Source organism: Bubalus bubalis, chromosome 9 (genome assembly GCF_019923935.1).
Source record: "Bubalus bubalis isolate 160015118507 breed Murrah chromosome 9, NDDB_SH_1, whole genome shotgun sequence".
In the NCBI taxonomy this organism is placed as follows: Eukaryota; Metazoa; Chordata; class Mammalia; order Artiodactyla; family Bovidae; genus Bubalus; species Bubalus bubalis.
Window position 1 is genome coordinate 101,748,033 of NC_059165.1, and position 18,522 is coordinate 101,766,554.

An 18,522-nucleotide genomic window follows, 5' to 3' on the forward strand; every position below is an offset into this window, starting at 1 on the left:
CACTTCACAAGGCACAGGCACACACACCCCACAGCCTCCTGAACTACATTACTGGCATGAATTTCTCATTTAGAACCAACCTCCTTGGGCCATGGGTGGTTACAACTCAAGTTGGTCAGATCAGATTACCTTTCTCCTAAACAATGTTTTAACGGTACCCAGAAATTTTAGTTCATAAGCTTCTGAGACAGTAATAAAGTTAGGGTTCCTTTTAACTACAACCACTTTCTGTCCTGTGTTTAAAGAAATATAAAAAGTATGGGAGAGAAAGATAAAATGAAGGGAAAAGATCTAACAAGCTCAAATCATCCCTGAGACAATGGGACAAAGAAAACCCTCCTTGGTTTGGCAACATTTCAACTTTAGCTACATCTCCTTGATGCCCAGGAAAAATCAGAAAGAAACATATCTCTTTTCCAATGAGAGAAAGTTATATCTAAATGATGTGAAAAACCAAAACCATACAGATATAATATCCCAAGAGAAGAATAAGTAAAGATAGCAAACTCACAATTCAAAAATAAAAACACACAAAATATGACGTTTCATATGTGTTACATAAAGCAGTAGAAGATGTCTTTCCTGTGCTTTTCCATATAATCTGACCTTTTTCTGTGTGGTCTGATAGTGAATGAGGCAAGCCTTGTCTCTTTTTTTCTTACGAGTCATAATTTGTTTGTTACTGTTGGTCTTAATGTTTTCACTTTTTTAATTAATCCAATGGGCATACTTCAAGTCTAGTTCTGGTCTTTGACCAACAGGCAAAGGCCTTTCCAGACCTTACTTTATAGAGTAGGCCATGGAAATTCCTTCTCTTATTCTGGATAAATTTCTTTACATGATTTAAGCCTGAGGACTGTATTTTATTTCAGTGTACTGTGACATTGTCACTATATTGCAAGATGCTAATCATCAGAGACTTAAATTGCCTCATTCAATTCTTATTTTCCCAGGTCTGTGAATATATTTGCATTTATTTAAAAAACACACTGAAGAAAAATATAAATTATTAAATGACATAATATGGCTAAATTATGAAACCAGTTAAAAGGGTGATTTCACACAACTGTATTAAAGAAAACTGAATGGAAGAGCAAAAGCTGACTGAAGCATGATATATATAATAGGAGTAATTAAGCACTTATGACATGAATGAAGAATTAATTTAGAAAAGACCTTGGCTCAAGAGAATATAACATAGAATGATCCAGAAATTTCTGGCAAGTAGCAAATGTTTTGCTATTATTTGTTGAATGATTAAGAATTAGGTCCCTTTAGATATGAACAGTATCCTATGGGATGGTTGCATCCTATTTGGTTGGAAAATGCTGGATTGTTGAATAAAAGCTGGAGTAAATGGCCACCTATCTAGAAGGAAATTAAGTAGTTCCTTATCTGACACATCTTTTTAAAATGGACTAAAGACCCCAGTGCAAAAGTAAGCAGTACTCTTTAGACGAATATATGAAAAACTACATTGGAACTACTTTTCCATTGATATTAGAAACACTGATAACTTTTAACTCAGGATTCCTCAGTCTCTGCACAATTGGACATTCTCTGCCAGATTCTTCTCTGGGTCTGGGTCTGTCCTATAAATTGCAAGATATTTAGAAGCATCCTTGCCCACCACTTACCCATCATCAGTGTGACAGTGAATAATGTCTAGAAATATTGCTTAAAGTTTCCTGGGGGACACAATTATCCTTGGTTGAGAAAAATAATATTAAACTAAGAATTCCAAAGTACTTTTGTAGCAGTGATATAATAGTCACTTATTTATAAATAATATAATACACCACCAAATGTCTGAGTTACACAGCCACACCATGCAGTATTATACAGATATGGAAATAATGAATCAGCATTATACTGGTTGATTGGAAGCAAGTCCCTGAGGTATTATTGAGAAAGAAACAAAAGAGGGACAAATTGTAGAAAACATTAAACATAATGACTATTTGTCACTGAAATATAAAGACCATTTATCATAAATTCAGAATTGTATTGAATCATTTGTGTAAAAGTATATAAGTATGTATAAGAACACATTTTATTTTTTAATTAAATTTATTTATTTTTGCAGGGAGCTGCCCGTGAGAACAGGGTCCTTTATCTAAAGGACACAGCTCTGGGAGCTGCCTCAGTCCTTGAGGGTTTGCTTGCAAACATAGCTCTCTGTCCCACCACCCCAGAGATTAGGCGCTTATTTACTGCAGGCACCTGGAGTTCTGTGCAAACTTCTCACGCACAGAGAAATGTTATCTGGTGTAAGAAATAATAACAGGGTGCCATTCCCATGCTCTCAAGATTTCTTGTGACTGTTTGTAAGATGTGTAGGTCAAACAAAGAAAATGTTAACTGTCTTGTCTTTCTCATGCTCTTCTGTATAAATATGAGATGCTGAATAAAGTTGGTGTCAGACTGCGTCCCTTTGTGGAGACGTGTCTGAACCTCTCGACCCCCTCTTTGTTGTAGATTTCTCTTGCTTTAGTTTCTTTTCTCAGCCCCGCCGTGCACGTTCTCGGGACCTGATCGACTTTGCCGGCTGGCACCTGCAGGCGGCGCCCGAACAGGGACTCGGGAATCTGAGCGCGACCGCCGCCCGCCAAGATTGAAGTAAGTGACAAGGAATTCCTAATTAATTAAAGTAAAAGGGCAGGGAGTGTTACTGTCGAGAGTAATAAATCATAGGAAAAGGCAATAGCCGCCAGTTATTTGTACATATGTTGAAAACTATGTTAAAGGGTAGGGGAATTCATGTAAATAAGTTACAGCTAGAGAAGTTTTTACTTTTTATAGAAGAGGTTTGTCCCTGGTTTCCAGAGGAAGGAACAGTTAGTCTGGAAACTTGGAAAAAAAGTAGGAAAACAATTGCAGACTATTACATGGTCCCAATCGTGTTCCTGTGGATGCTTTTTCTTTGTGGACTCTCATAAGAGACTGTCTGGATCCTGAACATGAGGGGCATAAAATTAAAACGGCTCTCAGGGATTCCACAGGACCCGAAGTTGCAGAGCCTTCCGCCCCTCCGCCTGAGCCGCTTTATGCTGTGCCTGAGGGAACAGCTTGTAAGGCTGGAGGGAGTGATGATACGTTAAGCTTTGATGAACAGGAAGAGTTAAATTAACAAGCGGCTCAGTACCATAGAAAGAATATGCCTTGGGAAATGACGGTTAACATGCAATCCCCCTCGAGAAAAGGGGAATTAAAGCATTCAGGGCTTTCTGAAGAACAGCTGGAAAATTTAATTCAGAAGATTGTTATAGCAGTAAAGAAGGATGCACAGGGAGATTCCCACTCCAGTCAGCCTGTGCCTCCAGCATGTCCTCCCTTGGTTCTTGCTGGACTCGATCCACCTCCGCCTTTTGTAGAACTGAGAGAGCTTATATCTATCCCTGCTTCTTTGCCCAGTGAAAACATAAAAATTAGAAGTGAGATATTATTATCTACTCTTCAACAAGCGATTAAGAGAGCTAATGAAGAAGGAGAACATATTCCTGGGTTTTCAGGAATCTATCCAGTATTTGAAAATGCTCAACAGCAGAGGTATTATGAACCGCTGCCCTTTAAGCAACTTAAAGAGTTAAAAATGGCTTGTGCACAATACGGCCCAACTGTGCCATTTACTCAGGCTATTATAGAGGCTTTAGGAAATCAAAATCTGCCACCTAATGATTGGAAACAGGTTGCTCGGGCTTGTTTATCTGGAGGAGATTATTTACTATGGAAATCTGAGTTTGCTGAGCAGTGTGGGATCACAGCTGATATCAATTGGCGACAGGGACTGAACACCACTTATGAAATGATGGTGGGAGAAGGAGATTATCGAGACACTAATAGTCAACTTAATTATTTGCCTGGAGCCTACCCTCAGATTAGTGCTGCGGCTCTATGAGCATGGAAAAAGCTTCCAAATTCTGATAAAAAGACTGAAGATTTATCTAAAATTCGCCAGGGGCCAGATGAACCATATCAGGATTTTGTTGCCTGCCTGCTTGAGGCAATTGGTAAAGTGATAGGGGATGAGCAGGCGGGGATGGTGTTGGCTAAACAGCTTGCTTATGAGAATGCCAGTTCAGCTTGTCAAGCTGCCTTGAGACCTTACAGAAAAAAGGGAGGCTGATCCGATTATGTACGGATTTGTGCCAATATCGGCCCTTCGTACGTTCAAGGCATAACTTTGGCCACAGCATTACAAAGAAAGACAGTCAAAGAAGTACTGTATCAACAACAAAAGCGAGATAAGGGATAGAATTTTGCAATTTGCTCACTATCACCAATTTCTCTTCCCAAAAATCATTGTTTCTCAGCCCCTTGCTGACACCCTAACTGTATTTACTGATGGCTCTTCTAATGGAATAGCTAGTTTGATTATACAGGACAATACTGCCACCTGGCGTACTAATTATAAGTCTGTTCAAGAAGTAGAACTATTTGCCGTTTTTCAGGCTTTATTACAAATCTCTGCTCCATTTAATTTATATTCAGACAGTCAATATATCATAAGAGCCTTAAACACTATTGAAACTGTTCCATTTATTGGTACCCTGAATTCTACTATTCAAACTCTTTTTCATGATATACAACATTTAATTTGTTCCAGAGTTAATAAATGCTATTTCGGTCATATTCATGCTCACTCTGGGCTTCCTGGACCTTTAGCACGAGGCAATTCTTTGGCTGACAAAGCTACACGTATGATATTTCCTTCATTGGAGCAAATGGCAAAAACTTCTCACAGTTTACACCATCAAAACAGCAATAGCTTAAGACTTCAATCTGGCATTACTCGAGAAGCTGCCAGACAGATTATTAAGCAATGTCAAACATGTCCTCAATTTTTTAGCATCCCCTATTATGGAATTAATCCCCGAGGATTGTTGCCAAATGACATATGGCAAATGGATGTTACCCATATTCCTGAATTTGGTAAACAAAAATTTGTTCATGTTACTATTGACACCTTCTCCAGCTTTTTACATGCCTCTCTACAATCCAGAGAATCTAGCAAACATTGTATAGCTCATTGCATTAAATGTTTTGCTGTTATGGGAACCCCTAAGACCATAAAAACAGACAATGGTCCAGGATACACTGGAAAAAAATTTCAACTCTTTTGTACACAATTGTCTATCTCACATAAAACGGGTATCCCTTATAATCCTCAAGGTCAAGGAATTATTGAACGGGCACATCAAACTCTCAAACATCAATTGCAAAAACTAAAGAAGGGGGAATTGTATCCCAATACCCCCTCCAACACTCTAAACCATGCTTTATTTGTTCTAAATTTTTTACAATTGGATATAAGTGGCCATTCAGCAGCACAGTGATTTTGGAATTTTGATGCATGAACAATAAGACCTAAAGTCTTTTGGAAAGACCCACTTGTGGGAAAATGGTATGGACCAGATCCTGTACTAATCTTGGGACAAGGGCATGTTTGTGTTTTCCCACAGGATGCCAAAGCACTGCGCTGGCTGCTGGAAAGGTTGGTACGCACAGCGGAGACGATCGCTAGTAAACCAGATGAGGAGATTGACTATTCAAGAGCATGATGAATTACCATCTCGGCAACAACTTCAGGCATTGATGCGAGAGGCACAGAATCGTGTTGCTGTACAGGGCGATCTGATATCGCCTTTAAGCTTTCTGATAACCTTATTAATTATCTTAAATCAGATTAATACTGCACATTCTGAAGAATATTCAAATGCTTACTGGGCTTATTTTCCCGATCCTCCCCTTCTCCAACCAGTGGGCTGGGAGGGTCGGTCCATTCCCATATACACTAATGATACTGTGGCTTTGGGTGGTTTTTCAGATAAACATATTATTCCTAATCAAGTTAATTTTTCTTATCATGGAGTGTTTGATCGCTTACCTATTTGTCTGTCTAGATATTTTAATTCAACAGGATGTCTTTTTGTTGGGGAGTCAGGATATGCTGATTATGACAATGGTTGGAGCCTATATATTCCTGGAGTAACGAAAGAATCTGGAACTCCTCAACATCGTAATGGAACTGGTCCTTTAGATATCCCTTTCTGCGACTTTGGAACAAGGGGAAGAGTCACTGCTGCACCATGGAAACTGTGTCGAGATGGAACTGCTACGGTTTATAACATATTTGGGACAAATGAGTCATTGTGGGACTGGTCTCCAGACTCGGCCCGAAACCCTGGATCTCAGGACAATAGGAAATTTGCATCCCGTATTTGGAACTTCGGCAGCTCTAAAGTGTTCCAAACAGAAATCTGGAAATTAGCTGCTGCCCTTGGATGTGAGGGTTCCTACCTTCAGGTGGGATCGAAAGTGAGACACGGTTATTTATGGAATCTCACCATGAGGTACCCTCGTGCATGTGTGTCTCACCCTTATGCTTTACTAGTAGGATTTGTAAATATACAACCTGGGTTGTGAAATTATGATGTAACTTGTAACAATTGTACCTTAACTAACTGCTTTAGGGGAATTACTAATCAAACTAGGGTTTTAGTCTTAAGACAGCCTGCTTTTGTTATGGTTCCTGTAAAGATTAATGGGTCTTGGTATGATGAAAGAGGACTTGAACTTTGGAGAGAAGTAGAGGGTGCTTTAATGCGTTATCGCAGGGGAATAGGGTTAATAATTCTGGGATTTTTAGCTTTGGTAACCCTTATTGCCTCCTCGATTACTGCAGCCCTGACCCTGGCACACTCAGTGCAAACTGCAACTTTTGTTAATAATCTGGCACAAAATGTATCCGTTACCTTGGGGACTCAAGAAGATATTGACAAAAAGCTAGAGGATCGATTAAATGCCCTTTATGATGTTGTAAAAATTTTAGGTGAAGAGGTTCAAAGTATAAAGTTGAGATTACAGGTACAATGTCATGCAGATTTCGATGGATCTGTGTTACCCCAAAAAAATATAATGGTAGTATAACTGCTTGGGATAAGGTGAAAACTCATTTAGAAGGTATTTGGCATAATGAAAATATTTCCTTAGATTTGCTGCATCTACATCAGGAAATAATGAGCATTGAAAATGAACCTAGGCCTGATTTGGATGTTGCAAAAAGAGCTGAGTCTTTTGTTAAATAACTTTTTCAACATGTACCTACTGTCAATAGTATTTGGTACTTGGGAGCAGCCATAGGAGGACTATTCTTAATAATTTTAACTGTTTTATTTCTTGCACCTTGTTTAATTAAAAACCTGATTGATGATCTATGTATGATAAAGGCTTCCATCTATGGAAATGGTCTGCGGTTGAAGGAACATAAGCGTACGCCTATATAAAAAGAAAGGGGGAGATGCGGGGAGCTGCCCATGAGAACGGGGTCCTTTATCTAAAGGACACAGCTCTGGGAGCTGCCTCAGTCCTTGAAGGTTTGCTTGCAAACATAGCTCTCTGTCCCGCCACCCCAGAGATTAGGCGCTTATTTACTGCAGGCACCTGGAGTTCTGTGCAAACTTCTCACGCACAGAGAAATGTTATCAGGTGTAAGAAATAATAACAGGGTGCCATTCCCATGCTCTCAAGATTTCTTGTGACTGTTTGTAAGATGTGTAGGTCAAACAAAGAAAATGTTAACTGTCTTGTCTTTCCCACGCTCTTCTGTATAAATATGAGATGCTGAATAAAGTTGGTGTCAGACTGCGTCCCTTTGTGGAGACGTGTCTGAACCTCTTGACCCCCTCTTTGTTGCAGATTTCTCTTGCTTTAGTTTCTTTTCTCAGCCCCGCCGTGCACGTTCTCAGGACCTGATCGACTTTGCCAGCTGGCACCGGCAATTTTAACTAGAGGCTAATTACTTTACAATATTGTATTGGTTTTGCCATACATCAACATGAATCCTCCACAGGTGTACACGTGTTCCCAATCCTGAACCCCCCTCCCACTTCCCTCCCCATACCATCCCTCTGGGTCATCCCAACGCACCAGCCCCAAGCATCCTGTATCCTGCATGAACCTGGACTGACGATTCGTTTCTTATATGATATTATACAAGTTTCAGTGCCATTCTCCCAAATTATCCCCCCCCACAGAGTCCAAAAGACTGTTTATACATCTGTGTCTCTTTTGCTGTCTCCCATACAGGGTTATCATTACGATTTTTCTAAACCAATACAGTATACTAACGCATATATATAGAATTTAGAAAGATGGTAACGATATACGGAATTTAGAAAGAACACATTTTAGAAAGAGATTTTTCAAAAACTAAAAACTTATGGAACAAAATATATCGGTGAGAGTACAATTATGTTAAGTATATTGTTTCCTGAGCAATATGCCATGTGCTAAGTAACTTCAGTCATGTCAGATTCCATGTGACCCTATGGACTGTAGTTTGCCAGTAGCCTCCATCTGGCCAAAGGATTCTCCAGGCAAGAACTGTGGAGTGAGCTGCCATGCCCTCCTTTAGGGGATCTTCACAATGCAGAGATCGAACCTGCATCTCTTAATTCTCCTGCATTGGCAGATGGGTTCTTTACCATTAGTACACCTGTGGAGCCCCTTCCTGAACAATAGGATCTAATAAAATTGAATGAAAATCTACAAATAACTGATAAAAAGACACAAAAGAGTAAAAATTTAACAATATTAACATGGATCTCTAATTCAAGATCAAATTGCCAAAGATTTGGAAGTGAAAAAATATAACAGAAGAACATTTATGAAGTGAGGAAGGAGCAGTATCTAAGTTATAATTTTATCTTATATGTAGAGAGAGGAATTCAAATATGGCTATAGAATGTAAGTCAAATGGTAAAGAATTATGATCAGAGGCGATGCAATTTTTAGGAAAAGACTTAATCAGAAGGCTGAAAGGAATAACTAATGAGAAACTCTTAATAGAAGTAAATATGTATAAGTTGTCTATCACCACTAAGAATGCTAAATAACTATCACTTTCCTTTCTTGCTTACAGCAAGAGTTGACACATTTAGAATATTAAAGTGACAAATTATTATGGTAAGAAAAATAGCAGTAAAGAGCAATGAGTGGTATGTACTGTGCAGCATGGTGACTATAGTTCATAATACTCTTTTTAGCATAATTGAAAGTTGCTAAGAGACAGTATATGCTAAAAGCTCCCCTCACAAGAAATAAACTGTAACTATATGTGGTGACAGATGTTAAGGAGATTTACTGTAGTGATCATTTAGCAGTATAAACAAGTATTAAATCATTATGCTGTGTACCTGTAACTCATATATCGTTGTAGGTCAAATACCCAAATTCTTTTGAAAAGCAATGAAGAGAATGTTGGCAGATTTGACCAACAAAATTTATCAGTTCTTATGCAATCTCACAAATATATCTATGCATATATAAAAGAACTAAATCACAAATTTAAGGTTTTTGTTAAAAAATAATCCTTCCTATCAAAGAATGCAATTTTAAAAAGGAATAACACTCTGATACCACTATATAAAACAAAATAGTTATAGAGACATTTTTTAAATAGAGAAACACTGCATGACTAACAAATTCATAGAGTTATTTAGCCTCACAGATAACAAAATAGTTGCAAAGTAAACGTCCCTAGCATACATTTTTTTTTTTTTACATAACTAAGATTTTTGTTTCTTATGTGCACACAGGAGAGAAGATACTGTAATGTGTGTGTTTCCTACACAGCTATTGAAAGTGTGTATTTGCAAACAGTCCTCAGTTTAGATCTTTCTCCTCTATGTGGAGGCACAGTCTAATACGCCCCATCTTACAATAAAATGAAATGCCCTCACCTCACCGACTGACCCTCTACAATTAATACCCTATTTGTCTACTCCTGTTAATTCACAAGAACTTTAGACTCAGGTTCCACTTTTACTGGATGCAATTTCTACCTCCCGTTCATTCTTCTGTTGGACTTCCACTGAAAGTGAAAGTTGCTCTGTTGTGTCTGACTCTTCATGACCCCATGGACTGGAGTGGGTAGCCTTTGCCTAGCATGATTTAATTTTCAACATTGACACTCTAGTTTTTAAGTGCAGTGTTCCTTTTTCAGCATCATAAATAAATACATTTTCAGGAAACCCAGCAAACAACCATGGTGACCTCTGCCTCTGGGATATGCTATTAGTGTGCAATTTCATACAATAAACTGTACATTTTTAAAGTATTCAACTTTCTGAATTTTAAAAATTAGCAGTATATTCAGTTCAGTTCAGTTGCTCAGTCGTGTCCGACTCTTTGTGAACCCATGAATCTCAGCACACCAGGCCTCCCTGTCCATCATCAACTCCTGGAGTTTACTCAAACTCATGTCCATCGAGTCGGGGATGCCATCCAGCCATTTCATCCTCTGTCGCCCACTTCTCTTCCTGCCCCCAATCCCTCCCAGCATCAGAGTCTTTTCCAATGAGTCAACTCTTCGCATGAGGTGGCCAAAGTATTGGAGTTTCAGCTTCAACATCAGTCCTTCCAATGAACACCCAGGACTGATTTCCTTTAGGATGGACTGGTTGGATCTCCTTGCAGTCCAAGGGACTCTCAAGAGTCTTCTACAACACCACAGTTCAAAAGCATCAATTATTTGGTGCTCAGCTTTCTTTATAGTCCAACTCTCACATACATACATGACTACCAGAAAAACCATAGCTTTGACTAGACGGACCTTTGTTGTCAAAGTAATGTCTCTGCTTTTGAATATGCTATCTAGGTTGGTCATAACGTTTCTTCCAAGGAGTAAGTGTCCTTTTATTTCATGGCTGCAGTCACCATCTGCAGTGATTTTGGAGCCCCCCAAAATAAATCTGCCATTATGTTGCTCATTATTAGAGAAATGCAAATCAAAACTGCAATGAGATATCACCTCACATCAGTCAGAATGGTCCTCATCAAAAAGTCTACAAACAATAAATGCTGGAAAGGGTGTGGAAAAAAGGGAACACTCTTGCACTGTTGGTGGGAATGTAAATTTATACAGCCACTATGGAAGACAGTATGGAGTTTGGAATTTTTCCTTAAAAACTAGGAATAAAACCACCATATGACCCACCAATACACTGCTAGGCATATAGCCTGAAGAAACCAAAATTGAAAGAGACACATGTATCCCATTGTTAATTGTAGTGTTATTTACAATAACTGGAACATGGAAGCAACCTAGATGTCCATCGACAGATGAATGGACAAAGAAGTTGTGGTATATATACACAGTGGAATATTACTCAACCATAAAAAGAAATGCATTTGAGGCAGTTCTAATGAGGTGGATGAACCTAGAACCTATTATACAGAGTGAAGTGAGTCAGAAAGAGAAAGATAAATACCATATTCTAACACATATATATGGAATCTAGAAAAATGATACTGAAGAATTTATTTATAGGGCAAGAATGGAGAAACAGACATAGAGAATAGACTTATGGACATGGGGAGAGGGGAGGATGAGATGTATGGAAAGAGTAACATGGAAACTTACATTACGATATGTAAAATAGATAGCCAACAGGAATTTGCTGTATAGATCAGTAAACTCAAACAGGGGTTCTGTATCAACCTAGAGGGGTGGGATGGGGAGGGAAATGGGAGGGAGGTTCAAAAGGGAGGGGATATATGCATACCTATGGCTGATTCATGTTGAGGTTTGACAGAAAACAACAAAATTCTGTAAAGCAATTATCCTTCAATGAAAAACACATTAATTAAAAAAAGAGAAAAAAGGATATGCCTATTTGTAAAAACTTACACCTTTATCACAGGACTGGATAGGAATTTAAGCTCTCTAGTGAGCCATGATTTGGAGATGTGTATATATATATATATATATATATATATATATATATGCATATATATGATGTTATATATATTATATATACACAATATATATATGAGATGTGTGAGATATATATATATATATGATATACATTATATATAATAAAGGAACAGTATTGGTTATGACAGAAATGGAATGGGGGAAATATTTCATTTAGAGCATTGGAAGGAACCATATATTTTTAGGCACAATGGAAGTTTTGAAGCAGAAAGATATATTTACACCAAATAATCCTTCACCCCAACAATAAACCCTTTTACATACAGACACTAAACCAAGACCTCAATAACTAAATGGACACTATGAAAAAATACTTTGCATAGGAATAATCTGACATAAATTTCTGTTGCATCATACTTAAGGTCCTGTCTGACTCTAGGTCTTATTATGTCAAACTCTGTATCGAAATTACTGTTTCATATAGATACCAGTTAGAGACATGCATCTGATGCTCTGCTTTCTCAGTAACTCCTGTAGAGAATGCAACACTGAGCTAAATAGAGAATAGTACCCTGAGGGGTGTAAAATCAGATGACCAATTATGAAACATACATCTGTTCATGTCTACATTTCCAAAAAGAGAAATTATGGTAGTGATGTTCCAAGGTATGATGAATTAAAACAGTAACAAATTATAGTTTCATATTTTATTCTCCTATGAAATTATATAATTGGTTTGGTTACCAAGTTAGATTTTTCATAGAAGTAGCACAAACTATGTTTATTCTTTTAATAAAATGAAAAAAAAAAAGTTTACTCAGTACAAAGCATTTCATTTCAGAAGAATTTATTAAGAAATGTGTGAAGGCTCATCAGATAAATGGGAATTTACATGTTTCACACAAGGTTTGAACCAATTTGAGAGAGCAGAAAAATAACAAAAGAAAAAACTTAGATGACAGAGAAGAGAAAAGTTAATAAAAGATGTTTTTAAAATTGTAGAGAGAAGTGAAATCGAAGAAATGGAAATGCCAGGTAATAAAATGAGGAAGCAGTTGCTATTACCATAATCTAAACAAATAATCTCACTATCTGGCTCTGAGACTTTAAGCCCTGCTATCATTCTTCAGCTCGAGGTAAATGGACCTTTCCTAAAAGTTTCCATCCCAAAGAATCTTTTTAGAGCTCTCTTTATGTCTTTGTTTCTCAGACTGTAGATGAAGGGGTTCAGCATGGGTGTGACCACAGTGTACATCACCGATACTATAGCACTTGTGTGTGAGCTGTGGGTAGCAGTGAAGCTAAGATACACTCCTAAGGCCGAACAATAAAATAAGGAGACAACAGAGAGGTGAGATGCACAGGTGGAGAATGCTTTACACTGCCCCTGAGCTGATGAGATTCCACAAATAGAGGATACTATCTTAGAGTAAGAGTAAAGGATGCCAGCCAGGGGACCACCCCCGAGAATTACAGATCCAAATGACATCACCATGTTATTGAGAAAGGGGTCAGAACAGGCCAGTTGGATGAGCCATGTGGTTTCACAGAAAAAGTGGTGGATTTCCAAGTCTGAACAGAAAGACAATTGCAAAATCATTAAACTCTGTAACAAGGAATGCATAGAACTCAACACCCAAGACAGCAGCACCAGCAGTCCACAGAGCCGGGGGCTCATGATGACCGTGTAGTGCAACGGGTGGCAGATGGCCACATACCGGTCATAGGCCATCACAGTCAGGAGGAGGTCATCTAATCCTGCAAAGAATAAGTAAAAATACACCTGGATGATGCAGCCTTCATAGGTGATGACTTTCCTCTGTGTCTGAGTGATTTGCAGCATCTTTGGGATGATGGTGGAGGTTAAGCAGATGTCTACAAAGGACAGGTTGGAGAGGAAGAAGTACATGGGGGTGTGGAGGTGGGGGTCTGAGCTGAAGGCTAGGATGATGAGTAGGTTTCCAAACACAGTGATCAGGTACATGGAGAGGAAAAGCCCAAAGATGAGGGGCTGCAATTCTGGTCCCTCTGAAAGTCCCAGAAGAAGAAATTCTGGGATTTGTGTATTGTTCCCTGGCTCCATGTGATGAAGGTGACTATCAGGAAAGAAGAAAATAGCATGAAGAATTTTCACCCAAACAGACACAGCTCACATCATTGAAACACTATAATTTCAATTTTTTTGGCATGAAATTGATGTTAATATGTTGTATGTAGATAAATTCTCCATAAAGTTATACCCCATTTCACCTCTGAATAGAAATTTTTGTCCCATTCTCAGTATATTTCCAAATGGTTCATGTATTTACAGTTTTAATGAGAAATTCTTTCATGCATTTGAGAAAAATATTGAGAGCAAACTTGTCCCAAGCCATACAGAGAATAAGTAGAGGTGCTTAAAAACAAATCCCCCACAACCCAAGGATGGTGAAAGATGATATTCAAATAAATATATAATATGTTAGAAGGTTACAGGTGTTATGAAGAAAACAAAAACATGTATAAAGGAGAGAACAGTAGGTGGCATTATTTTATACCAAGTTGCAAGGGCTGCAAACAAGGGGTTATTTGAAGCGATGTCAAGAAAGAGAGAGAAGTACCCAATGAGATACCAGGAGAAGTGTGTGTGTGGCAAAGGGAACTGCCACTGCAAAGGACCTGAGGAAGATGCTGGTTCCACATGTTCAAAGGCAAATGAGAAAGCCAGCAGGGCAGAGGGATAATCAAGATGGGGAGTGATTAGAGATGGTGTCAGGGATCCTGAGGAACAAGGTGGCCTCCCAGCTAGAGCTGACACTTCAGTCCACAGAGAATCCCTCCTTTCACATTGTTCCCTGCACTTTATGGTTTTAGCTGCAAAGGCCTCCTGTGAATTAAAGCAGATCCTAGTCTCAGTACCATCTTTGATTGAGTTCTGGCCTCTGTCACCTTACTGTATCACCTTAATGTATGAGTCCCAGTGCCTGTGCTTTAAGACCTGCTCCCACTCCACAATACACAGGCACACCATGGCTTCTGAGCTGTGTTTCTGTCATGAATTTCTCAACCAGACCCACCCTCCTTAGGCCAGGGTTGGTAACCACTCGAACTAGTCAGATCAGATTAATTTTCTCCTAAACAATGTTTAAATGGCACCCATAAATTCCATATCATAAACTTCTGGGGGAATAGTAAAGTTGGGGTTCCTTTTAGCTACAGCCACCTTCTGCCCTGTATTTAAAGGAACATGAAATGTGAGGGAGAAATAAAATGAAGGAAAAAGATCTAAGAAACTCAAATCATCCCTGAAACAATTTGATGAAGGAAAGCTTCCTTGGATTAGCAACCTTCCAACTTCAGTTATATCTCTTTGATGCCCAGGAAAAATCAGAAAGAAACATATCTTATTTCCAAGGACAGAAGCAGTGATACATGTATGATGTGAAAAACCATACAGATTTAATACCCCAAGAGTAAAATAAGTAAAGGTCGTAAACCCAACAATTCAAAAATAAAAACATATAAAATATGACAAAAGTTATGTATCTGTTATATGAGACAGTAGAAGATGTCTTTCCTGTGCTTCTCTATATAGTTTGATCTTTTTTGTGCATTCTGATACTGAATGAGGCAAGCCCTGTCTCTCTTTTCTTATAGGTCATAATTTGCTTATTACTCTTAGGCTTAATGTTTTCAGTTTTTTAATTAATCCAATGGGCACACTTCAATTCTAGTTCTGGTCTTTGTCCAACAGGCAAAGGCCTTTCCAGACCAAACGCTATAAAGCTTGAGCAGGTCATGAAAATTCTTTCTTATTCTGGATAAATTTCTTTACATGAGTTAAACCTGAGGACACTATATTTTATTTCAGTGTTCTATGACATTGTCACTATATTGCAAGATACTAATCATCAAAGACTTAAATTGCCTTGTTAAATTCTTGTTTTCCCAAGTCTGTGGATATATTTGCATTTATTTAAAAAACACACTTAAGAAAATGAGAAATCATAAAATGGCAAAATATGGATAAATATGAAACCAGTTGAAAGTATGATTTCCTATAATTGTATTAAAGAAAACTGAATGGAACAGCAAAAGCTGACTGAAACTTGACATACACTAGGGGTGAAAGTGAAGTTGCTCAGTCGTGTCTGACTCTTTGCGACCCCATGGTCTGTAGGCTGCCAGGCTCCTCCATCCATGGGATTTTCCAGGCAAGAATACTGGAGTGGGTTGCCATTTCCTTCTCCAGGGCATCTTCCCAACCCAGGAGGGGATCGAACCTGAGTCTCCCATATTGTAGGCAGATGCTTTACCGTCTGAGCCATCAGGGAATTAATAGGAGTAATAAAACATTTATGACATGAATTAATAATTAATTTAGAAAAAGACCTCAACTCAAGAGAACATAACATACAATGACCCAGAAATTTCTGGCAAATAGCATATGCTTTGTTATAATGTTTTGAATGATTAGGAATTAGGTCCCTTTAGATATGAACACTATCCTATGGGACAGTTGTATTCAATTTGGTTGGAAAAGGCAGGATCATTGAATAAAATCTGGAATAAATGGCCATCTATCTAGGAGGAAATTAATTAGTTCCTTATCTGACACATCTTTTTAAAAGGGACTAAAGAACCCAGTGTAAAATAAATCAGTCCACTTTAGACAAATATATAAAAAACTACATTGGAACTTCATTTCTATTGATATTAGAAAGAGATAGTTTTAAAATCTGGATTCTTCAGTCTCTGCACTATTGGACATTCTTTGCTGGATCCTTCTCTGGGGTAGAGTCTGTCCTGTAAATTGCAGGATGTTTAGAAACATCATTTCCCACCACTTACCACTCATCAGTGTGACAGCAAATAATGTCTATGAATATTTCTTAAAGGACCGTGGGGGACACCCTTAGTGGGGAAATGCTGTATTAAACTAAGAATCTCAAAATATTTTTGCAGTAGTGATATAATAGTCACTTATTGATACATAATGTTATAGACCACCAAATGTGTGAGCCACACCATGTGATATTAAACAGATATTAAAATAATGAACCACCATATACTGGTTGATTGGAAGCAAGTCCCTGAGGTATTATTGAGAAAGAAACAAAATGGGGACAAACTGTAGAAAACATTAAACATAATGATGATTTGCCACTAAAATATAAAAACCATTTGTGATGTATTCAGGATTATATTGGTGCATTGTGTAAAAGTATATAAGTATGTATAAGAACACATTTTAGAAAGAGATTTTTCAAAACCTAAGAACTTATGGGACAAAATACATCAGTGAGAGTGCAATTATGTTAAGGGTACTGTTTCCTGGGCCATGTGCTATGTGCTAAACCACTTCAGTTGTGTCTGACTCCATACAACCCTGTAGACTGTAGCCTGCCAGTAGCCTCCATCTGTCCATGGGATTCTCCAGGCAAGAAGACTGGAGTGTGTTGTCATGCCCTCCTCCAGTGTATCTTCCCAACCCCAAGATCAAAACTGCATTTCTTAATTCTCCTGCTTTGGCAGACAGGTTCTTTACCACTAGCACCACAATAATAAATTGAATAATAAAATTGAATGAAAACCTACAACTAACTGAAAAAAGACACAAAAGAGTAAAAATTTAGCAATATTAACATGGATCACTAATTCAAGATCAAATTGCCAAAGATTTGGAAGTGAAGCAATATAACAAAAGAACATTTACAATGTGAGGAAGGAGCAGTATCTAAGTTATAATTTTGTCTTGTATATAGAGAGAGGAATTCAAATATGGCTATAGAATGTAAGTCAAATAGTAAATAATTATGGTAAGAGGTGATGCAACTTTTAGGAAAAGGTCTAATCAGAAGCCCAAAAGGAATAAAAATAAAAACAGATGAGAAAGCCTTAATAGAAATAAATATGTATAAGAAGTTATTTATCAGCACTAAGGATGCTAAAGAACTCCCACTTTCCTTTCTGGCTTACATCAAGAGTTGACACATGAAGAATATTAAAATATACAACTAAAGTATTATGACAAGAAAAATAACAATAAAGAGCAATGAGCAGCCCGTACTATGCAGCATGGTGACTATAGTTCATAACACATTTTTTAGAATAATTGTAAGTTGCTAAGAGACAGTATATCCTAAAAGCTCTCCTCACAAGGAATAAATTGTAACTATATGTGGTGACATGTTAAGGAGATTTACTGTGGTGATCATTTAGCATTATAAATATTGAACCATTATGCTGTGCACCTGTAACTCATATATTGTCAAAGATCAGTTATACCTAAATTCTTTTGGAAAAGCAATGAGGAGAGGGTTGGTAGATTTGACCAACAAAATTTATTAATTCTTATACAATCCCACAAATACATCTATGCATATATAAAAGAGCTAAATCACAAATTTAAATTTTTTTGTTAAAAAATAATCCTTCCTATCAAAGAATGCAATTTAGAAAAGGAATAACAACACCTGATACCACTGTATAAAAGAAAATAGTTATAGAGACATTTTTTAAATAGAGAAACACTGCATGGCTAACAAGTCCATAGATCTATTTAACCTCACAGATAATAAAATGGTTGCAAAGTAAACCTCACTAGCATACATCCTTACACTTATATAACTAAGTTTTTTTTTTTCTCTTAAGTGAACACAAAAACAAGAGAAGATACTGTAATGTGTGTGTTTACTACACAGCTATTGAAAGTGTGTATTTGCAAACAGTCCTCCGTTTAGATCTTTCTCCTCTATGTGGAGGCACAGTCTAATATGCCCCATTTTACAATAAAATGAAATGCCCTAACCTCACTGACTGCC

General features: G+C 37.7%; 1 protein-coding gene and 1 long non-coding RNA gene across 2 annotated transcripts; one reads left to right on the plus strand and one right to left on the minus strand.

The window, feature by feature from the left end:
- Nucleotides 1-2,434: 2,434 nt before the first annotated feature.
- LOC112586997 lies at nt 2,435-5,711 on the plus strand. Its single transcript, XR_006553555.2, has 2 exons — nt 2,435-2,619; nt 5,463-5,711. It is a non-coding gene; the product is annotated as an uncharacterized LOC112586997 (long non-coding RNA).
- A 7,134-nt stretch (nt 5,712-12,845) lies between these two features.
- On the minus strand, nt 12,846-13,866 carry LOC102415980 (olfactory receptor-like protein OLF4). Its single transcript, XM_006073528.3, has one exon. The coding sequence runs from the start codon at nt 13,800-13,802 to the stop codon at nt 12,846-12,848; it is 957 nt and encodes a 318-aa protein (XP_006073590.3). The 5' UTR covers nt 13,803-13,866.
- Between the last annotated feature and the right edge of the window lie 4,656 nt (nt 13,867-18,522).

Excerpts from the sequence above, each read along its gene's own strand:
- LOC102415980 (XM_006073528.3), bottom strand. The coding sequence starts at position 13,802 with ATGGAGCCAGGGAACAATACACAAATCCCAGAATTTCTTCTTCTGGGA.